The sequence below is a fragment of the Haliotis rufescens genome, unplaced genomic scaffold (assembly GCF_023055435.1).
Source record: "Haliotis rufescens isolate VD_foot unplaced genomic scaffold, xgHalRufe1.0.p SCAF_9, whole genome shotgun sequence".
NCBI lineage: Eukaryota > Metazoa > Mollusca > Gastropoda > Lepetellida > Haliotidae > Haliotis > Haliotis rufescens.
In genome coordinates this window covers 26,385,733-26,410,177 of record NW_025964383.1, presented here as the reverse complement: position 1 = coordinate 26,410,177, position 24,445 = coordinate 26,385,733, and the positions used below count along the sequence as shown (strand labels likewise).

General features: G+C 40.8%; 2 protein-coding genes across 4 annotated transcripts in view; both read right to left on the bottom strand.

The window, feature by feature from the left end:
- The window catches only part of LOC124129719 (C-type mannose receptor 2-like), a 34,358-nt gene extending 30,450 nt beyond the window's left edge, over window positions 1-3,908 (bottom strand). For 2 of the 3 annotated variants that reach the window (XM_048391411.1, XM_048391412.1), the window contains exons 1-2: window positions 3,418-3,908; window positions 1,656-1,745 (exon numbers count right to left, since the gene is read on the bottom strand). In XM_048391411.1, the coding sequence (XP_048247368.1) occupies window positions 1,656-1,713 (58 nt within the window). In that variant the 5' untranslated portion in view covers window positions 1,714-1,745; window positions 3,418-3,908. The remainder of the gene's footprint in view (window positions 1-1,655; window positions 1,746-3,417) is intronic. The other variant, XM_048391413.1, reaches the window with a different exon arrangement.
- A 315-nt stretch (window positions 3,909-4,223) lies between these two features.
- On the bottom strand, window positions 4,224-22,284 carry LOC124129702 (C-type mannose receptor 2-like). Its single transcript, XM_046493103.2, has 7 exons — window positions 22,204-22,284; window positions 13,229-13,390; window positions 11,771-11,878; window positions 9,834-10,013; window positions 8,987-9,148; window positions 7,531-7,638; window positions 4,224-5,771 (listed from the first exon to the last, which is right to left on the bottom strand). The coding sequence occupies exons 1-7, from the start codon at window positions 22,259-22,261 to the stop codon at window positions 5,569-5,571; spliced, it is 981 nt and encodes a 326-aa protein (XP_046349059.1). The 5' UTR covers window positions 22,262-22,284; the 3' UTR covers window positions 4,224-5,568.
- Between the last annotated feature and the right edge of the window lie 2,161 nt (window positions 22,285-24,445).

Genomic DNA, 24,445 nt, shown 5'->3' with positions numbered 1-24,445 from the left:
AGGATCCAATCAATTGTGCAACCGAGTCAGTTCCAAATTTTAAATTTACATGCCAAATAAATGTAATAAAAATGTCTATTTTTATATTTCAAGCTTATGTTGTTGATGCAAACTAAATTTTACGCGTCAAATAGCAGATGTTCGTGATGCAAAGCCCTGCTCATTTCACCAACTAAATTTCACGCTCACTACCTGAGAATGTTCAAGGTGTATAGCAGTTGTAACAATCACAACCAACGACAATGTGGCCTGTGTGGAAAGATACACGTGAATTCTGTAATTCATTAACAATTAGGTTGATACATCAAAACGGTTGACTCAAACCGGCTGGGACTGCCAGTTTGTCCGAGTTTGGTCCCCCTTTAAATAATTTTACCGTTGTCTGGGAAACAACTGTTAGCTGAAGTAAGACGAGTTCTATGGATGAACAACTTCTTTATTACAATTGGTGCGACGTTTCGGTGTAGATCCTAACACCTTTATCAAGCAAGTGATGGATAGGGCTAAACAACATAGGTATATATACACTTATTGACATCTAAGTTGTTACAGTGACTAGATGATGGACACAGAGAGGTGATTAAGCTAATTGGAAGCCAGTGGATGACTAATGAACACAGAGTATACTAGCAGAGTAAACAAGCGTACTGATGGAGATGATGGAAGCCACTGTATTAATTGGATGGACAAAGGGAACTAGCAATTAGGTGATGGTAAGCAGGCGGGATGTCAATAAGTGTATATATACCTATGTTGTTTAGCCATATCCATCACTTGCTTGATAAAGGTGTTAGGATCTACACCGAAACGTCGCACTAATTGTAATAAAGAAGTAGTTCATCCATAGAGCTCGTCTTACTTCATCACTCCAACTTCTAAATGCCACTCAAAGAAACTGTTAGCTGGACATGTGAACATGTATTTTATTATGTGTACTGAGTTACCTTTACCATGAATAGGGACACAAACTATATGTTCTTATTCTACTTGTTTTACCTTTTAGTTTACGTCTGATATCCTCACAGAGTACGTTGTAATAAAGGACAAGGAAGTATTTTCTAATTTAAGATGGAACTAAACCTACAAGCTTTAAAAGAATATAGTGTTTCTAGTGCTGAGATGTCGCAGTCGAGTCGCTAAGTGAGGTGAGGTGAAATTGGGTTTAACGTGGCGTCCAAAGTTTTTGCACTTATATAGCGACGGGCATGCACGTGTGTGCGTGTGTGTGTGTGTGTGTGTGTGGCTGCTTTTACTTGTCCGGACTGATGCCGATTTATAGTGCTAGCACACTGAGATCATGCCGCAGTTTAACATGAATACCCAACTCAGACACAGTATACTGACTCCGAGCCGACCAGTCCTTGTCTTAGCCCCGTAATGCCCAGCGGAGCCGGTCTCGTGTCGCTAAGTGAGTGAGTGAGTTTGATTATACCCCGCTTTTAGCTATATTCCAGCAATATCACGGCGGGGGACGACAGAAATGGGCTTCACACATTGTACCCATGTCGGGAATCGAACCCAGGTCTTCGGCATGACGAGCGAACGCTTTAACCACTAGGCTACCCGACCGCCCCCGAGTCACTAAGACTGATATGTTAAAGAAGGCTTGTATATTTCATGATGTAAGCGAATAGGTCACGGTAAAGAACACTTACCTCCAATCCAAATGAAAATGATCGCTACTCCCACAGGGTAAGCATGCTTCAAGTTCATTTTCAACTGTCAGTACTTTTCCCGGTTGAGCACTATATTTATACAGAGACACGTCCAATCAGATGAGTTCGGTATTTCGTTACATGTCACGATGCTAGACTGTTCCGTTTCTGTTTGCAGCCATGTAATGATGGTACACGATATGAGGAAATAGCTGGTGAAATTATCAAACGCATGATTAATAAATCAACTTGATGAGGAAAACTTCAGAGACACGAATCAAAAGGAGTTAAATCTAAATATCATCATATGCTTTCCTCACGTTACACGTTCCCTAATATCAATAACTGGTTTGATTTTTTCTTTACTTTCGCCATGAGCTAGCATTGTACACAGTTTTGGGTGACGTGACGATATAAGGTTGAAATATTGCCAATACGATGTAAACTTTTAACCCGCTTTTAATATATATTCAGCGTCCATATGCGTTTGACATCAATATCAATCACGGCCCTTTTCTCGCCTGTTCGCCGCCATCCCTTCAGAACAACATATAGATTTGACTGAAGCATGAGAGTTGTGTATTTATGGAGCAATCTGTTTCTCTGTAGAAGTACATCCTTTATGATTAATTATTGACCCGTGAAGATCCGGGGTAGAATTGGTCTTCAGCAAACCATACCTGCCGTAAAAGGCGACTCTGCTTGTTATAAGCTGCGACTAACGGTATCGGGTGGTCAAGCTCACTGACTTGGTTCATGCATGCCAACGTATCCCAATTGCGTGCATCGATGCTCATGATGTCAATCACTGACTCGATTATTTACAGACCGCCGTCATATAGCTGGAATATTGCTCAGTGCGGCGTTAAACATCAAACAAGCAACAAGCAAGGGATTAATTAGGTTTTAATGTCATTCCAAGTGGACATAGTTACCTTTGATGATCAGAACTGATGCAAACTGATGATCACTGTATGTTATTTACGGCTGATACAAGTCACAAAAAATAACTTACGCACGCAATTTTGTACATATATCATTATTAGAATGAACGTTTAATTCACACGTATTAATTCATTATAATATATGTACTACGGTTGTGCTATATTTACAAAAATACAAACTGTTTTGATTCTAATTTAACTACACATGAATGGTGCCACATATATTAGTACTGTTCACCATCCGTGAATGGGTACCCGGTAGGATGAGATGGTAACGTGACTGTCAGGCAGCCACATCAGGCAGCTTGGGTTGTATACCCCGCAGGGCTTAGAATGAATCGAGGTCCATTGATCGGGGTAATAATGTAACACTATGGGCATGCTTTATTGTGGGCTTGGCGCATTATATATGTACTCATACTGTTGAGAGGTGAGGTGTGTGGCTGTACTAGTCCGAACTGATGCCGATTTATAGTGCTAGCACACTGAGATACCATGCCGCAGTTTAACATGAATACCCAACTCAGACACAGTATACTGACTCCGAGCCGACCAGTCCTTGTTTTAGCCCCTTTATTCCGAGCGCCAGACGGGGTAACAACAAGTTCCATCTTTTAACGTCTTTTGGTATGACGCGGCTGGTGATCGAACCCCGGACCTTCCGCTCTCCGGGCGGACACTCTACCACATGACCACGGAGGCGGTATCAAGTAACTAAAAAAAGTGACAATAGTTTCAATGACCATTGGCTGTAGTCAGCACAAACTGACACCTCTGTATTGTAGTACCCGACAGCGACACCATAACAACACACACACCATGCTTTGCTGATCAGGGGAGGTTAAACAACGTTGGCGGCGGAGAGAAGCTGGATGGGTGAGTGTTCTCAGGAAGACTTGACTCGGAAAAAAGCCGTGGAGTGACGATGCCTCTTTTCACCCAGCGGCATGTGGGTACCCGGTATGAAGGGATCGTAGATGATGTATTATGAAATGAAAAATATACAAATATTGTTTTTGTTCAAAACATATTCTTAAGCAATCAATCACTTGGCAGATTCTTCCAAGTCACGTGAGTTGAATTTGGTCTGACTTACATTATTTGCCTTCCTTAAAACAGACAACGAAAGGCCATTCAGCCAGATGCATGTCGTATTTATTGTTTATATTTCAATAGAGACATTCCTATAATTCCAAGTGCAGAAGGGGGCACGGGTGGCCCAGTCGTCTAAGGCGCCGCGATTCGTTGTGCAGAGTTGCGTCCCTTTGGCAGGCCAGAAATCTATGATTGTGGGTTCGAATCCCGGTTCGCCCCAATTATGTTTCTAGGTTTGTCAGCACCATACCCGTGCTCGTGGGTTTCACCGAAGTGGTAAACGTCTGTGACCTGCATCACTTCGGGCTTTCCTCCCACATTAAGCTGACACGCCGCGATATAACTGGAATACTGTTAAAAGCGGCGTTAAACCCAACTCACTCACTCCAAGTGCAGACTAACTGTTGTTAATTTGTTTGTTGTTTAACGCCGAACTCAGCAATATTCCAAATATATGACGGCGGTCTGTAGTTAATCGAGTCTGGACCAGACAAGCCAGTGATTGATATCATGAGCATCGATCCACGCACTGGGATACGATAACATGCATCAACCAAGTCAGCGAACCTGACCACCCGACCCCGTTAGTGGCGTGACGAGCAAACGCTTTAACCACTAGGCTACCCCACCTTCCCCGTTCACATAGCAGCATTGACGATAGGTCTAAATCAAGGTTTTATGGTACTTACCCCATACCAGGTCATGGAAGTGAAAATGTGTGCGTAGCCTCGGTGTTAGCTTGTGTTGTTGTGTTCAATAGATATAGAGTTATATAAGCTGCGAGAAAGGGTTTGTGCTCAAAGATGTAACGCAGGGATGAAATACACAGTGCTACTAAAGTTCATGAAAAGTAAGAAACATTCACGCACATCACGCATCATACAGTCCACATACAAGCTGCTGTCATGTGTCCACGGAGACTGTTTCAACCATGCTGCTACCGGTAATATAGCATGAGTGAGTGAGTGAGTATAGTTTTACGCCGCTTTTAGCAATATTCCATCAATATCACGGCGGGGCACACCAGAAATGGGCTTCACACATTGTACCCATGTCGGGAATCGAACCCGGGTCTTCGGCGTGACGAACGCTTTAACCACTAGACTACCCGACCGCCCCTAATATAGCATGACGCGTCATCAGTGGATATACCACACACGTACACACTATGGCGTTATCATTAAAGTGACGTCATCAGGAAGCGCCCGATGTAAATGAACCAAACCCTGTGGTCAACGTCTAGTTAATGCATGTAGAAAACGATATCAACAATATGATAACTTCTAGATTATCTTGACTAATGGAAAACATCAAGATAATCTTGACTAATAACGTCGAGATCATCTTGATTGATAATACCAACATAATCTGGGCTGGTGGATATTTTCTAAAGATTCCTAGTTTAGGGACACATTCGACATAATCGACAGGGCCCCGTTCCACAAAAGCGATCGTAGCGCTAAGACAGTCCAAGCCAGTTTTAAAGTATGGGACTGACGACCACCTTAGCACTACAAATGCTTTGTGGAACGATGTATGACGTTTTAATACTGTGCGTAGGACATCAACGGTCAGGTACTAATGGAAATATATAAACAAGAACACACAATGCCATATAGAAAGTGGTCAAATGTAACACATATTTGAGATGACATCTTCTCAGTAAAGTACAGATTCTCGTACCGAGAATCTTTACTGAGAAAGTGTTATCCCAAATATAACATTTGTAACAAATGTATAAACAATACATAAATTTAACTGACGGATAACTTAAAATCAGGATAACTGAATGGGGTTCTCTATATATCGGCTATGGCATATATCTTCAAGAAATAAAATCTATAGCCATGTGACCAGATCGGTATTTATGATGTTTATTGGTTGCACATGTACTTACGGAAGATAATGCAAGTGTTACCTTCTTGATAGCATATAAAGGCAGCAGTCATGTCAGAGCTACATAGACCGTCATTCCAACCCATTCTCTTGTCAGAAGGTTCCCTATTCCATCCCTTTTCCTCGTCAGACGGTTGCATGAAAACACAATCTTCCACACCGTGATTATTGTTGGGTTCACCTGTTAAAATTAACGAAGGCATCTTGCAGCATTGTTAGTATTTAGGAGCATTTAGATTATGTTTGCTTACACTTTTCATAATCTATTATATATAATGGAATGCTGATTGAAATATACATTTGGTGAGAGCAATATCAGTTACGTTCAGTATATTTCTCAGAAACAAGACACCAACCGGTGGTACATAAAAAATATATAAATAATAAAAATATCAATATCAAAATGACAGGAGAATTGTGCAAATACATATAGGGATCTAAGGTTACAGTGAAATATGATAGAAATAAAGTAACAAGAATCCCACAACAGCTTCAACATTTCTACAGATGGTATGGATGAATTTGGACAACTTTTTCATATCTTTTACTCTAATGCTGGATGAAACATTTTTTTTAAATTTATACATATTAGGCCATTCAGAGAGATCTTTAGGTATGTACCTAGACCGCCACTGGAGAAGAGCTTCACATCTAAACAGGTAATGAAACACGTCACCAACCGCGGGAGAACTACATAGATTGCACAAACGTTCCACTCTAGGGATATCAGACCAGCGACCAGTTTCAATTGGTAAGTTATGGTTTTTGTTTCTAAATTGTAAGATTGGGTGAGAAACGTTTTAGGGCAGATAAAGGTATTTTTCAAAGGTTATATTTTCTTTAAACATTTTATAGTACACACCTTTAGAACTCTCCGTAATGGAACTGTGCCAATTCTGCAGGAACTGGTCTTTCAATATATCACATTAATGGGTTGTGGTAACGGGAGTCCACAGTTGTTTAATATCTTCTTTACAAGGTTGACCATGGACGTTTTTCAGAGATGCCAGCGTAGTTACGAGTGATACATTTATAAATAATATTTGTTAATTTTGGAGTTTGATTATAGATTGCTATTTTAGGCCAGAATAGAATAACACGTTTGTACATTTTGATATAGTGGGGTTCCCTTCCGAGCTCCCCATAAGTCATATAGTTTGGTGTCCCATTTCGAAGACCTGCTGCCAGTTTAAGAAATTTTAAGTGAACCTTTTCGATCAGTTTAATGTTTTCAAATGCCAAGATTTCACAACAGTACATTAGTGTCAAATGCGGATATTAAATAATCCAAAGGCAAAATAATATTACGTCACTGTTGTTTTATTAATGAGAACATAGCTTTTGTTGCATTTTCTACTAAGATTTTGATGGCTTCTACAAATCTCCCGTTTCTGTGAACCTTTATTCCAAGGTGAGTATAATTATCAACAATTTCTATAGTTTGATTGCCAAAGGTGAATGAGTATTTCAGATTGCTGGTTCTAGCAGGCCCGGTTCCAACAACTATTATCTTGGTTTTGGACAAGTTGACATTTAGTTTCCATCGTGAACAATAACTATGAAAATATTGTCAAGTGATTGTTGTAGGTCTGCAGGGTCTTCACTGAATAAGACAGCATCATCTGTATATAACAAAACAATAAACTGCACGCAACATATATAAGATTGGTTTTGCTTTGGTAATCTAAATTAAAACCTTTACTTCCTCGTTTAATTAAGAAGGGCTCAAGATCATTAATATAAAGTGAAATCAAAAGTGGCGAGAGATTTTCGCGATGCGAGATGCAACTGGCCCAAAGCGCTGCTGCCAAGTTGTCAGCCTCCCCTGTCTTAAGACTCAGAGTGAGTGAGTTGGAATAAACACTGATGTAAACATTATTATATCTGAATTATGATGTGGCCGCAACAAATTGACAGCAGGTACAAACATGTCAACATACCTCTTTGCCAGTTTGTATAATCCATCGGAGACCCGTCAGTCCAGAGAAACGTACCCTCTTCTGCAGCGTCTGTTGCCCCAATTGCAATCCAATTTCTCGTAATATTCTCTGTAAACAATCATATGTTACATGAAACTGATTGATTTGGTTGATTGGTTTGTTGTTTAACGCCGCACTCAGCAATAGTACAGCTATATGTCGGCGGTCTGTAAATAATCGAGTCTGGACCAGACAATCCAGTAATTGATATCACGAGCATCGATCCACGCACTGGGATACGATGACATGCATCGACCAAGTCAGCGAACCTGACCACCCGATTTCGTTAGTCGCCTCTTACGACAAGCATAGTCGCCTTTTACGGCAATTATCGGTTGCTGAAGACCTATTCTACCCTGGATCTTCACGGGTCGAAACTGATTGAAAAATACATACATTACACGTTCTAATAACATCAATTCAGATAGAAGACGCATTCAGTTTAATGTTGACTTCAAAACAGTACACTAACAGCATTCAGTATTGTGGCCAATTCGCTCAAAACTGATTCATTTGCTGCAGGGTGTAAGAAATGTCTTAAGGTTCGCAAAGTCACTGCTGTACAAACACCCCTGTAACTTACACGTACACATTGACTTGTCTTCCTCCTCAGGTCCTTGGTTAACGCTTTCGGTGTCCCCCGCCGTGATATTGCTGGCATATTGCTAAAAGCGGCGTAAAAGCATATTCACTCACTTCGCTCATTTGATCGCAACTCCCATACTTCAGCATAGGTTTACAATAGTCTTAGCGCTAAGATCGCTTTGTGCAAGTGGGCCCAGTCTGGAGGAATATACCCTGTATTGAATATCTGTCGGTTAATATGGTTTGCTATGAATAATCCATCATATCAACCTCCACATAATCTCCGTGTTTCACATGAAGGACACGTATCAAAATTCAAGTAGTCACACGGATAGGCAAATAAATCGTTCAACATTAATGTCAGCATTTAGAGACATCCAAAACTGGCTTGGAAGAGATCTACACTGTAGATATCGCTGCAATGAAATTGCATCACAATGCTTTGCAGACCATTGTGACGTCATTGGTTACCATGACGTCACAATCAAATGACATCACTAATGGCCCTGCTACTGAAGCTGTTAGCAGTACTTTTTACACTGAAGACACTGCTTATTACTTTCTGCAAACTGTTGGATGATAAATAAAATCTCACCCTCATGTCTTTTGATATCAAATATATCAACACTCGTTGATAAAAGTGGAAATAAATCCTCGGCAAGCCTCGGAGGTTTCCCACTTTTATCAACTCGTGTTGATATATTTGATATCAAAAGCCACTCGGGTGAGATTCTCTATATATGAAACTTTATATCTCGAGTAATGCAAAATGTCTGGACATATCTTCAGTATTTGACACAGAAAAACAGAAAAAGATAGTTATCACTTTTACCGTATACAAAGTCATTTTCAGCCTGGGAGTGGATACTGATGAGATCGGCTCCAATCGACAGACAACTTGCTCTGGCATCATCCCAAAACAGCCTGGAATCATTGTACAAATACCAGCCTCCTCTGACGTCGAAACTCGCCCAGTTCCCCGAATAAGAACTGACTGTAAAACAAAGAATTTCAAATCAAGTATAGTGGTAGATAGAACAAACACCACCGTTATCTATTCAACGTTGGAACGCAGTAATGCACTTAAGGTTTCAACAGAATTAAGAAAGCACGTGGAAATTATTTCAGCACTGCACACAATACAGATCCTTGTTACCTAGCCATTGTTTAAAATCGTGCCTTTGTTTTAGATGAAACACAGTTGCTTTTGGCTACAGAGTGGCATGTTCATAATAAAATGCAGACCCTGATATACTGAATAGAAAATAACATCTTTTGTTACTGACGACCACCTTAGCGCTCCAAATGCTTTGTGGAAGGATGTATGACGTTTTAAAACTGTGTGTAGGACATCAACGGTCAGTAAATAATGGAAATCTATAAACATGAACACACAATGCCATACAGAAAGTAAAAACAAACCAAAAAACAAAACAAAAACTCACACACAAAAAACAAAAAAAACCGAGAATCTTTACTGAGAAAGTGTTATCCCAAATATAACATTTGTAACAAATGTATAAACAATACATAAATTTAACTGACGGATAACTTAAAATCAGGATAACTGAATGGGGTTCTCTATATATCGGCTATGGCATATATCTTCAAGAAATAAAATCTATAGCCATGTGACCAGATCGGTATTTATGATGTTTATTGGTTGCACATGTACTTACGGAAGATAATGCAAGTGTTACATTCTTGATAGCATATGAAGGCAGCAGTCATGTCAGAGCTACATGGACCGTCATTCCATCCCATTCTCTTGTCAGAAGGTTCCCTATTCCATCCCTTTTCCTTGTCAGACGGTTGCATGAAAACACAATCTTCCACACCGTGAGCATTGTTGGGTTCACCTGTTAAAATTAACGAAGGCATCTTGCAGCATTGTTAGTATTTAGGAGCATTTAGATTATGTTTGCTTACACTTTTCATAATCTATTATATATAATGGAATGCTGATTGAAATATACATTTGGTGAGAGCAATATCAGTTACGTTCAGTATATTTCTCAGAAACAAGACACCAACGGTGGTACATAAAAATATATAAATAATAAAAATATCAATATCAAAATGACAGGAGAATTGTGCAAATACATATAGGGATCTAAGGTTACAGTGAAATATGATAGAAATAAAGTAACAAGAATCCCACAACAGCTTCAACATATCTACAGATGGTATGGATGAATTTGGACAACTTTTTCATATCTTTTACTCTAATGCTGGATGAAACATTTTTTTTAAATTTATACATATTAGGCCATTCAGAGAGATCTTTAGGTATGTACCTAGACCGCCACTGGAGAAGAGCTTCACATCTAAACAGGTAATGAAACACGTCACCAACCGCGGGAGAACTACATAGATTGCACAAACGTTCCACTCTAGGGATATCAGACCAGCGACCAGTTTCAATTGGTAAGTTATGGTTTTTGTTTCTAAATTGTAAGATTGGGTGAGAAACGTTTTTAGGGCAGATAAAGGTATTTTTCAAAGGTTATATTTTCTTTAAACATTTTATAGTACACACCTTTAGAACTCTCCGTAATGGAACTGTGCCAATTCTGCAGGAACTGGTCTTTCAATATATCACATTAATGGGTTGTGGTAACGGGAGTCCACAGTTGTTTAATATCTTCTTTACAAGGTTGACCATGGACGTTTTTCAGAGATGCCAGCGTAGTTACGAGTGATACATTTATAAATAATATTTGTTAATTTTAGAGTTTGATTATAGATTGCTATTTTAGGCCAGAATAGAATAACACGTTTGTACATTTTGATATAGTGGGGTTCCCTTCCGAGCTCCCCATAAGTCATATAGTTTGGTGTCCCATTTCGAAGACCTGCTGCCAGTTTAAGAAATTTTAAGTGAACCTTTTCGATCAGTTTAATGTTTTCAAATGCCAAGATTTCACAACAGTACATTAGTGTCAAATGCGGATATTAAATAATCCAAAGGCAAATTAATATTACGTCACTGTTGTTTTATTAATGAGAACATAGCTTTTGTTGCATTTTCTACTAAGATTTTGATGGCTTCTACAAATCTCCCGTTTCTGTGAACCTTTATTCCAAGGTGAGTATAATTATCAACAATTTCTATAGTTTGATTGCCAAAGGTGAATGAGTATTTCAGATTGCTGGTTCTAGCAGGCCCGGTTCCAACAACTATTATCTTGGTTTTGGACAAGTTGACATTTAGTTTCCATCGTGAACAATAACTATGAAAATATTGTCAAGTGATTGTTGTAGGTCTGCAGGGTCTTCACTGAATAAGACAGCATCATCTGTATATAACAAAACAATAAACTGCACGCAACATATATAAGATTGGTTTTGCTCGGTAATCTAAATTAAAACCTTTACTTCCTCGTTTAATTAAGAAGGGCTCAAGATCATTAATATAAAGTGAAATCAAAAGTGGCAAGAGATTTTCGCGATGCGAGATGCAACTGGCCCAAAGCGCTGCTGCCAAGTTGTCAGCCTCCCCTGTCTTAAGACTCAGAGTGAGTGAGTTGGATTAAACACTGATGTAAACATTATTATATCTGAATTATGATGTGGCCGCAACAAAATGACAGCAGGTACAAACATGTCAACATACCACTTTGCCAGTCTGTATAATCCATCGGAGACCCGTCAGTCCAGAGAAACGTACCCTCTTCTGCAGCGTCTGTTGCCCCAATTGCAATCCAATTTCTCGTAATATTCTCTGTAAACAATCATATGTTACATGAAACTGATTGATTTGGTTGGTTGGTTTGTTGTTTAACGCCGCACTCAGCAATAGTACAGCTATATGTCGGCGGTCTGTAAATAATCGAGTCTGGACCAGACAATCCAGTGATTGATATCATGAGCATCGATCCACGCACTGGGATACGATGACATGCATCGACCAAGTCAGCGAACCTGACCACCCGATTTCGTTAGTCGCCTCTTACGACAAGCGTAGTCGCCTTTTACGGCAATTATGGGTTGCTGAAGACCTATTCTACCCTGGATCTTCACGGGTCGAAACTGATTGAAAAATACATACATTACACGTTCTAATAACATCAATTCAGATAGAAGACGCATTCAGTTTAATGTTGACTTCAAAACAGTACACTAACAGCATTCAGTATTGTGGCCAATTCGCTCAAAACTGATTCATTTGCTGCAGGGTGTAAGAAATGTCTTAAGGTTCGCAAAGTCACTGCTGTACAAACACCCCTGTAACTTACACGTACACATTGACTTGTCTTCCTCCTCAGGTCCTTGGTTAACGCTTTCGGTGTCCCCCGCCGTGATATTGCTGGCATATTGCTAAAAGCGGCGTAAAAGCATATTCACTCACTTGATCGCAACTCCCATACTTCAGCATAGGTTTACAATAGTCTTAGCGCTAAGATCGCTTTGTGCAAGTGGGCCCCGTCTGGAGGGATATACCCTGTATTGAATATCTGTCGGTATAATATGGTTTGCTATGAATAATCCATCATATCAACCTCCACATAATCTCCGTGTTTCACATGAAGGACACGTATCAAAATTCAAGTAGTCACACGGATAGGCAAATAAATCGTTCAACATTAATGTCAGCATTTAGAGACATCCCAAACTGGCTTGGAAGAGATCAAGCGATATCTACACTGTAGATATCGCTGCAATGAAATTGCATCACAATGCTTTGCAGACCATTGTGACGTCATTGGTTACCATGACGTCACAATCAAATGACATCACTAATGGCCCTGCTACTGAAGCTGTTAGCAGTACTTTTTACACTGAAGACACTGCTTATTACTTTCTGCAAACTGTTGGATGATAAATAAAATCTCACCCTCATGTCTTTTGATATCAAATATATCAACACTCGTTGATAAAAGTGGAAATAAATCCTCGGCAAGCCTCGGAGGTTTCCCACTTTTATCAACTCGTGTTGATATATTTGATATCAAAAGCCACTCGGGTGAGATTCTCTATATATGAAACTTTATATCTCGAGTAATGCAAAATGTCTGGACATATCTTCAGTATTTGACACAGAAAAACAGAAAAAGATAGTTATCACTTTTACCGTATACAAAGTCATTTTCAGCCTGGGAGTGGATACTGATGAGATCGGCTCCAATCGACAGACAGCTTGCTCTGGCATCATCCCAAAACAGCCTGGAATCATTGTACAAATACCAGCCTCCTCTGACGTCGAAACTCGCCCAGTTCCCCGAATAAGAACTGACTGTAAAACAAAGAATTTCAAATCAAGTATAGTGGCAGATAGAGCAAACAGCACCGTTATCTATTCAACGTTGGAACGCAGTAATGTACTTAAGGTTTCAAAAAAACTAAGAAAGCACGTGGAAATTATTTCAGCCCTGCACACAATACAGATCCTTGTTACCTAGCCATTGTTTAAAATCGTGCCTTCGTTTTAGACGAAACACAGTTGCTTTTGGCTACAGAGTGGCATGTTCATGATAAAATTCAGACCCTGATATACTGAAGAGATATACCGTATTCGACGTGAACAATCCCAATTAGCACCCCTTCCGATTGATCAATGTACACAAGACCTATTTATTCGTGTATAAAATGCACTCGTGTGTAATCTGCACCTTGAATTATGGGCAATTAAATTCTGGAAAAATATATCTGTCGTATATAAATATTTCAGGCTGTCAGCATAAACCACGAAATTTATCTTTCAACTCTTTTTTTTCACCAAAATAATATTCTAATAAGAGCCCCCTATTTCTAATTTTGAGATCGCTCTGGGCGCTTATTACGTCTAATACGGTAACATGTTTTGTAACTGGTCCATTACGGTAGTCATGGGACGCCCTTTTCAATTGCCCCTCTACATCATATAGCTGGAATATTGCCGAGTGCGACGTTAAACAAACAAACAAACAAACAACAACATCATATAACATGTGATCCAGTACTTCCGGCCAACCTAACTTAATGTCACATAGAAACATCAGACATCGGTAGTATCGTAGACATTTACAGGCGATCATAATGACCGTGTATTGTGAAGTTCGGAATATGTATATAATTTGTTCCAGAACATATTCGTGTTTTGGGTTTTAACAAAATAAATACTAATTTTCCTAAGAAGATGACTGATGCCCTGAAAACAAACAATGTATTCCGAAACAATACGTTCAGCTCGTTCTTTGTAAAACTGGGGCGGTCGGGTAACCTTGTGGTTAAAGCGTTCGCTCGTCACGCCGAAAACCCGCGGGTTCGATTCCCGACATGGGTACAATGTGTGAAGCCCATTTGTGGTGTCCCCCGCCGTGATATTGCTGGAATATTGCTAAAAGCGGCGTAAAACCATACTCACTCACTCACTCACTCAACTTCACACCGTTATGGACCCACCCCAAAACGTTCACCACTGAAGCCTCTACATAAAATGACGTGCAGTAAGTTTCGGGACGACACGTGGTCGTTGTGCATGCAAATGCCATCTGTGCTAACGACTTCGTCTCGGCATGTAGTCTCACACTAGTTGCCTGTGCAGCCGGTCCCTTCTCTCAGTAGGAGTTTACACCCGATTACTTAATACCATCGTTCTGACTGATCTGCCCGGGGCTGGAGTTGCTTCCCTTGGGCATCCAGAGTGGCGTCAAATCATCGACGTTACGTGTTTGTTGGTATCGGCCTCCAATGTGCTGATGACAGATTGATACACATGCAGCGTTTGGGCAACAATCTTCTGACGTGTGCCCACCTGCAACATGCCTATAGCACGAAAACGTCCAGTATGTTGCAAACGTCGCATGATCCATGCTGTTGCTTTCTTAATGATGAAATGTGTTCAAAAAAGTGTCTATGGTAAGTGACATTGGTAAATCTGGCATATCACTCCTTGCACGTGCTGTCCGAGGGCACGTGCTTCATGACTGTCACAGTGTTGTGTTTGGGAGCTTGATATTTTCGGAAATGTTTTTGCCACATCAATCACTAACATTGCACATGTACTTTCATTGTCAGACGGGGCGATCAGGCAGCCTAGTGGTTAAAGCGTTCGCTCGTCACGCCGAAGACCCGGGTTCGATTTCCGACATGGGTACAATTTGTGAAGCCTATTTTGGTGTCCCCAGCCGTGATGTTGCTGGAATATTGCTAAAAGCGGCGTAAAACCATACTCACTCACTCACTCACTCACTCACTATCAGGCGCCAGAATATGGAGGCATCAGCCACTACGACTATTACAAAAGTTTTGCCGCAAGAGTGGCGGCATACGTCGACCCCCCTACTCCCATTAACTGGGGTCATCGAGACACGACTTGTGCACCCCCGCCAAGAAGGCTAAATCTTGCCATATCTTCGACAGCGTCACTCACATGACGGACACACGCCCCTACAGTTCCCAACAACATTGGCACCTCAGTCAAACTTTCCAAACGTCTTATGGTAGACATGTGGAGAACACTTCCAAATGTGATGCATCAGTGACACAACTTATGTCCGATGCAATTCCCTATGTTGACTTGTACCATATGTTGCCGTGTTTTTTCAGGTGGACAATTGACTTGCCTTTGTGTGTGTTTGTGACGGATGCCACCGATGGGGCAGGATACGCTCACCTTTTCGCGAACACTCTCATAAACACTTGCTCATGATATACTCAGAAACGTACATTCGACTGTTTTTGGCAGAGATATCTTCACTGATGCAGCAGCAAGTGTGGGATTTGATGGTTTTCGCAGCGTTAGTCAGAAGTCGAGAAACTGCCCAAGAAACCCTCGGTAAGATTCTTGGAGTTGCAATCTCTGTAGTAGCTATTCTTTAGGGGAGACCTTCTTCAACCAGAATTCTATGAAAGGCTTACAGACTCTACTTCGAGGATACAAACGAGTTTTGTCACCTTCTACCAAATCTCGACAACCAATCACAGTATCCTGAGTTAGCTCATTAAACTGCTGAGGTCAGGAGTATTTGGTGCTTTCTATGACCTTACATGAATTCTTCAGATTCTTAAGCTGTGGTGAAAATAATATTCACTTTTATAGCTGCTTTCGAACCGGAAATCAACCTGTGTGTGCAAGATATAAACCTTGATTTGCGCAGACAACGCTGCATCTTGAACCTCAAAGCTTCCATGACAGATCCCTTCCGCCGTGGCGTAACTTTCTCCTTGCCCAGTGCAGTGTCTGAGGAAATACCTTTGTGCAAGGAAAGTGTGTGGTTATCTCCCTTTGGATCCTCTGTTTGGTGCTGGTACCAAGTGTCCAGTCAAGTGTAGTTACGTCATGGCTAATTCCACTGATTACTGGGGGCACGGGTGGCCCAGTCGTCTACGGCGCCGCGATTCGCTGTGCAGAGTTGCGTCCCTTTGGCAGGCCAGAAACCTATGATTGTGGGTTCGAATCCCGGTTCGCCCTGATTATGTTTCTAGGTTTGTCAGCACCATACCCGTGCTCGTGGGTTTCACCAAAGTGGTAAACGTCTGAGACCTGCATCACTTCGGGCTTTCCTCCCACATTTAGCTGACACGCCGTGATATAACTGGAATAATGTTAAAAGCGGCGTTAAACCCAACTCAGTCAGTCAGTCCACTGATTACTAAGCTCGGTCTGTGTCCTGCCAATTTTTCCGGGCATTTGATCAGAATAGGTGCCGCTACCACAGCTGCCAAAGTTAGAGTCAAGATCATGGGCAGAGGGCAATCTGACGGCTCCACCAAGTACATATACATTCGTACTCCAGTGGTCGTGATCAAGGTCTCAGGTCTCTCCGTGTGTGTGTTGTAGGTAACACGTGTGTTCTTGAATAGATACTCCGTGACAAACTACTATATTACAGGCCTAATCCGGGTCAAGACGTCACCAGGACAGCATTTTCATCTAGGTCCGGGTCTACGACCCCAGGATATTTCAGCTACCATTGACTACCCCAGGACATAAACCTTCCGTCCGGGACAGGATGGCCCAAGGATCCAATCAATTGTGCAACCGAGTCAGTTCCAAATTTTAAATTTACATGCCAAATAAATGTAATAAAAATGTCTATTTTTATATTTCAAGCTTATGTTGTTGATGCAAACTAAATTTTACGCGTCAAATAGGAGATGTTCGTGATGCAAAGCCCTGCTCATTTCACAAACTAAATTTCACGCTCACTACCTGAGAATGTTCAAGGTGTATAGCAGTTGTAACAATCACAACCAACGACAATGTGGCCTGTGTGGAAAGATACACGTGAATTCTGTAATTCATTAACAATTAGGTTGATACATCAAAACGGTTGACTCAAACCGGCTGGGACTGCCAGTTTGTCCGAGTTTGGTCCCCCTTTAAATAATTTTACCGTTGTCTGGGAAACAACTGTTAGCTGAAGTAAGACGAGTTCTATGGATGAACAACTTCTTTATTACAATTGGTGCGACGTTTCGGTGTAGATCCTAACACCTTTATCAAGCAAGTGATGGATAGGGCTAAACAACATAGGTATATATACACTTATTGACATCTAAGTTGTTACAGTGACTAGTTGATGGACACAGAGAGGTGATTAAGCTAATTGGAAGCCAGTGGATGACTAATGAACACAGAGTATACTAGCAGAGTAAACAAGCAGACTGATGGAGATGATGGAAGCCACTGTATTAATTGGATGGACAAAGGGAATTAGCAATTAGGTGATGGTAAGCAGGCGGGATGTCAATAAGTGTATATATACCTATGTTGTTTAGCCATATCCATCCATAGCCATATTCAATGGGAAGTGCACGACGTCCCGCTAGGTAGTGACCACTTCCCCATAAACATAACCATAGGAAATACAAACGTACCAATCCAAACAGAAAACCAAGAACCAAAATTCCATTACAATAAAGCTAACTGGGACCAATTCCAAGATATCTGCAACGAAGCTAACTTAAACGAAATAGAAAATAATGATCCAGAAACCTATTGTAAAAACCTAACAGACTATATAATAAACGCAGCCAAAACCTCCATCCCCTTCAAAACATCTAAGACAGGCAAACCGACGGTACCATGGTGGAATGAGGAAATAGAACAGACTAGACGAAAACGTAAATCAGCCTTCAATAAAGCAAAACGCGACTACAAATATTTAAACATAGCCCACGAACTAAACCACCAGGTTCAAAAACTAGTCCAAATAGCCAAAAGTAGAGACTGGAAAAAATTCTGCGAAGGTATAAATAACCGTACAGATGCCAGAATGGTCTGGCGCAAAATCCACGCCATCAGAGGCTTAAAACGACATAAAAAAAAACCTAACATTGACAACTCAACCAACCCCGCCCAAAAAGCAAATAATCTCGCCAACCACTTTTCGGCCGTTAGCAGTAACACCAACTTCAGTAAAAAATTCCAAGATAAACTTAAAACAGAAAACAAACCCACAAAAGAACCAAACAATAACAATCTAGAAATAAACCAACCTTACACAATGGAGGAGCTCCTCTACGTAATCCAAAACAGGAAAAAGGGCACAGCCCCAGGATTAGACCTAACTTCTTACCAAATAATTAAAAAACTCCCCCTAAAACTACTCCAGGCACTACTCAAACTATACAATCTCATCTACCTAAACGGACAGGTTCCTACTCCCTGGAAACAGGCCCTAGTCATACCAATCCCTAAACCTAATAAACCAGCTAATCAAGCTAACTCATATAGGCCAATATCCCTAACTTCAAACTTATGTAAAGTAATGGAATCAATGGCTAAAAATAGATTACAACATTACTTAACCCAAAATAACATCATAAACCCAGATCAAAGCGGTTTCACTCCTGGCCGCTCAACCCTAGATAACCTCGCCCGACTAGAACAAGATATTAAGACAGGACAACTAAATAAACAATATACCACAAGCATCTTCTTAGACTTCTCTAAAGCTTTCGACATGGTATGGCACGATGGGCTAATACAAAAACTTAAAAAAATAGGACTCAAAGGTCAGATAATAAACTACATCCAGGACTTCCTAAACAATCGTAAAATAACCGTGGGTATAGACCAAACTCTATCGGACCAATGTCCCCTAGAAAATGGTATTCCACAGGGCAGTATCCTCAGCCCCACCCTCTTCAATATAATGATAAACGATCTATTCGAGGGCCTATCCCCTAAAGTAAACACATCAAAATTCGCGGATGATGAAGCCATCTGGATCCGCACTAAAAGCATGAACATGGTCCAAAATCTACTCCAAAAATCTCTTAATAAAATACAACAATGGGCTGACAAATGGGGCTTCTCCCTTAACTAAGAAAAAACAACAGGAATAGTATTCAAACATAAAAACATGAAACCCGCCTCCCCAATCCTCCAGCTAAACAATCAAACAATCAAATTTCAAAAACAAACCAAATTCTTAGGACTTATTTTCGATGAACATCTCACCTGGGATGCTCACATCCAAAACCTAACAACTAAATGCAGTAAAGACCTAAACACCCTAAGATGCCTAACTGGCTCTAACTGGGGAGCATCCAAAGATACCCTCCTCTCTCTCTACATATCACTAATTAGATCAAAACTAGACTACGGCTGCGCCATATACAACACCCTAAACAACTCTCTATCTAAAAAACTTGACTCAATACAATATCAGACTCTCAAACTAATTACACGCACCCAACATGGCACCTCCTACACCTCACTTCAGGCCTTAACAGGAGAAATGCCACTAAGTCTACGCAGGGAACAGCTAAGCTTAAATTTCTGGGCCGCGTCCCAATCAAACCCTCTCATCCAAAACTTAATAAACCAAAACATCAGCCCCAAAAACCAAGCTCTAGCTCGCAAACACCCCTTACTTACCCCAATATCCCAAAGAATAACAAACTACCTAAATGAACACCAAATTAAAAATCTTAAACAAAACTGCAAACAATCAAATATCTTCACCCCTAAACTTAAAATACCCAAAATAGACACAACACTAGCTAGCCAAATAAATAAACAAACCGACCCAAACATAGCTAAAACTACCACACTAGCATACATACACGAAAATTGGCCAAATTGGTATCACATTTACACGGACGGATCCTCAGATCCGACCTCCAAACACACAGGTTTCGGAGTCCATACCACACAACCAACTAAAACCACACGATCCTTCCGACTCCCAAACAACCAATCAATATTCACGGCAGAACTAATGGGCATGGCCTCAGCCCTCCATAATCAAGAATCCAAAAAACACAAAAATATCCTAATACTTACCGACTCCCTAAGTGGACTGCAAGCCCTCCAAAACAAAAATACCAAAAACCGACCTAAATTAATAAATCAAATACTTAAAAGCTCCAACGACCTAACTAAGGCAGGCAAACAAATAACCTTCTTGTGGATACCCGCCCACGTAGGAATATACGGTAACGAAAACGCCGATAAAGCAGCTCAACTATCCCTCAAAATCCCAGAAATAAGCTTAAACTTAACCATCTCAAAATCAGAAATTAAAAGTGTTAACAAGCAAACACTCACAAAAAAATGGCATAACCTATATCTAAACTCAAATAGCCAAATCAAAAAAGTGCTCAGCAAACCACTAACCAAACCCAAAACTCTCCATCCATCGAAAAAAATCGACAGAGTAATCACTAAACTCCAAACAGGACACACCAACCTAAATAACCACCTAAAAAAATTTAAAAAACACACTACAGGTAACTGCCCACACTGCAAACAACCAGAAACCCCAGAACACGCACTCATCCACTGCACACACTACCTAACACATCGAACCGCATTACAAACCACCCTCAATCTAAACAAGGCTCTAACTCTAGAAGCAATACTAAACCCACAAAATAAACTAGAAAACTTCAAGGCCTTAGGCGTATTCTTAATAAAAACGGAACTAATAAAACGCATCTAAAAACACAATAACCTACCAAATCAAAATCACATAAACAAACAAACATCCACCATACCCAGCTCCCTTAGTTCTCCTCCCCAATCCCATCGGCATCTATTCCAAATCTCAAAATTTCCAAATTCTATATAAGCAACCCCTAAAACCCCCCTCTTGGGTTGCACAGACCACCTTCGCCCCTTTCGGAAACACAGTAAATGGCCTGGCCGGGCCCGTGTGCGAAATACGCATCAGTCGGAAAGCGCACGTTAAATCTCCAAAGTAAGTAAGTAAGTAAGCCATATCCATCACTTGCTTGATAAAGGTGTTAGGATCTACACCGAAACGTCGCACTAATTGTAAGAAAGAAGTAGTTCATCCATAGAGCTCGTCTTACTTCATCACTCCAACTTCTAAATGCCACTCAAAGAAACTGTTAGCTGGACATGTGAACATGTATTTTATTATGTGTACTGAGTTACCTTTACCATGAATAGGGACACAAACTATATGTTCTTATTCTACTTGTTTTACCTTTTAGTTTACGTCTGATATCCTCACAGAGTACGTTGTAATAAAGGACAAGGAAGTATTTTCTAATTTAAGATGGAACTAAACCTACAAGCTTTAAAAGAATATAGTGTTTCTAGTGCTGAGATGTCGCAGTCGAGTCGCTAAGTGAGGTGAGGTGAAATTGGGTTTAACGTGGCGTCCAAAGTTTTTGCACTTATATAGCGACGTGCATGCACGCGTGTGCGTGTGTGCGTGTGTGTGTGTGTGTGGCTGCTTTTACTTGTCCGGACTGATGCCGATTTATAGTGCTAGCACACTGAGATCATTCCGCAGTTTAACATGAATACCCAACTCAGACACAGTATACTGACTCCGAGCCGACCAGTCCTTGTCTTAGCCCCGTAATGCCAAGCGGAGCCGGTCTCGTGTCGCTAAGTGAGTGAGTGAGTTTGATTATACCCCGCTTTTAGCTATATTCCAGCAATATCACGGCGGGGGACGACAGAAATGGGCTTCACACATTGTACCCATGTCGGGAATCGAACCCAGGTCTTCGGCATGACGAGCGAACGCTTTAACCACTAGGCTACCCGACCGCCCCAGAGTCACTAAGACTGATATGTTAAAGAAGGCTTGTATATTTCATGATGTAAGCGAATAGGTCACGGTAAAGAACACTTACCTCCAATCCAAATGAAAATGATCGCTACTCCCACAGGGTAAGCATGCTTCAAGTTCATTTTCAACTGTCAGTACTTTTCCCGGTTGAGCACTATATTTATACAGAGACACGTCCAATCAGATGAGTTCGGTATTTCGTTACATGTCACGATGCTAGACTGTTCCGTTTCTGTTTGCAGCCATGTAATGATGGTACACGATATGAGGAAATAGCTGGTGAAATTATCAAACGCATGATTAATAAATCAACTTGATGAGGAAAACTTCAGAAACACGAATCAAAAGGAGTTAAATCTAAATATCATCATATGCTTTCCTCACGTTACACGTTCCCTAATATCAATAACTGGTTTGATTTTTTCTATACTTTCGCCATGAGCTAGCATTGTACACAGTTTTGGGTGACGTGACGATATAAGGTTGAAATATTGCCAATACGATGTAAACTTTTAACCCGCTTTTAATATATATTCAGCGTCCATATGCGTTTGACATCAATATCAATCACGGTCCTTTTCTCGCCTGTTCGCCGCCATCCCTTCAGAACAACATATAGATTTGACTGAAGCATGAGAGTTGTGTATTTATGGAGCAATCTGTTTCTCTGTAGAAGTACATCCTTTATGATTAATTATTGACCCGTGAAGATCCGGGGTAGAATTGGTCTTCAGCAAACCATACCTGCCGTAAAAGGCGACTCTGCTTGTCATAAGCTGCGACTAACGGTATCGGGTGGTCAAGCTCACTGACTTGGTTCATGCATGCCAACGTATCCCAATTGCGTGCATCGATGCTCATGATGTCAATCACTGACTCGATTATTTACAGACCGCCGTCATATAGCTGGAATGTTGCTCAGTGCGGCGTTAAACATCAAACAAGCAACAAGCAAGGGATTAATTAGGTTTTAATGTCATTCCAAGTGGACATAGTTACCTTTGATGATCAGAACTGATGCAAACTGATGATCACTGTATGTTATTTACGGCTGATACAAGTCACAAAAAATAACTTACGCACGCAATTATGTACATATATCATTTCATGCCACCTTATTAGAATGAACGTTTCATTCACACGTATTAATTCATTATAATATATGTACTACAGTTGTGCTATATTTACCAAAATACAAACTGTTTTGATACTAATTTAACTACACATGAATATGCCACATGTATTAGTACTGTTCATCATCCGTGAGTGGGTACCCGGTAGGATGAGATGGTAACGTGACTGTCAGGCAGCCACATCAGGCAGCTTGGGTTGAATACTCCGCAGGGCTTAGAATGAGGGGTAATAATGTAACACTTTGAGCATGCTATATTGTGGGTTTGGCGCATTATATATGTACCCATACTGTTGTGTAGAGCAGAGATGTGAGGCGTGCATGAAATGGGGGTTTAACGTCGCCTCCAAGATTATTGCACTTATATAGCGACGTGCATGCAAATGTGTGTGTGTGTATGTGTGTGTGGGTGTGTGTGGCTCCTTGTACCAGTCCGAACTGATGCCGATTTATAGTGCTAGCCCACTGAGACACCATGCCGCAGTTTAACACGAATACCCCGCTCAGACACAGTATACTGACTCCGAGCCGACCAGTCCTTGTCTTAGCCCCGTAATGCCAAGCGGAGCCGGTCTCGTGTCGCTAAGTGAGTGAGTGAGTTTGATTTTACGCCGCTTTTATCAATATTCCAGCAATATCACCAGAAATGGGCTTCACACATTGTACCCATATCGGGAATCGAACCCGGATATTCGGCGTGACGAGCGAACGCCTTAACCACTAGGCTACTTGTACTAGTCCGAACTGATGCCTATTTTTAGTGCTAGCTCACTGAGACACCATGCCGAAGTTTAACATGAATACCCCACTCAGACACAGTATACTGACTCCGAGCCGACCATTCCTTGTTTTAGCCCCTAAATGCCGAGCGCCAGACAGGGTAACAACAAGTACCGTATTTTCTTGAGTATAGTGCGCACCCATGTATAATGCGCATCCCCCTCCAGCGGATTCAATATTTTGGAGAAAAAAAAAATCGAATACCAAGCGCAGAAAAAAAATTACACCGTACCCCTTTAGCGAAGTCCAGCAAACGAATGGGTGATGAGAAACTTGGTCAGTACAAATTCGAAATTTGAGATAACAAATCACCAGACATGTTGATTTACCGTTAAATTGTATTTTTTGTTCTGCTAGGCATTGTTTTATATCCAGGGATTAAGATTACCTTATG

Bases quoted from the DNA above. Each gene is read 5' to 3' on its own strand.
- LOC124129702 (XM_046493103.2), bottom strand. From the start codon at position 22,261: ATGAACTTGAAGCATGCTTACCCTGTGGGAGTAGCGATCATTTTCATT. The intron at 10,014-11,770 runs GTATGTTGACAT...TAATTTTAACAG, and splicing joins TTATACAGACTGGCAAAGTG to GTGAACCCAACAATGCTCAC. The intron at 9,149-9,833 runs GTAAGTACATGT...TTTGTTTTACAG, and splicing joins TAACACTTGCATTATCTTCC to TCAGTTCTTATTCGGGGAAC.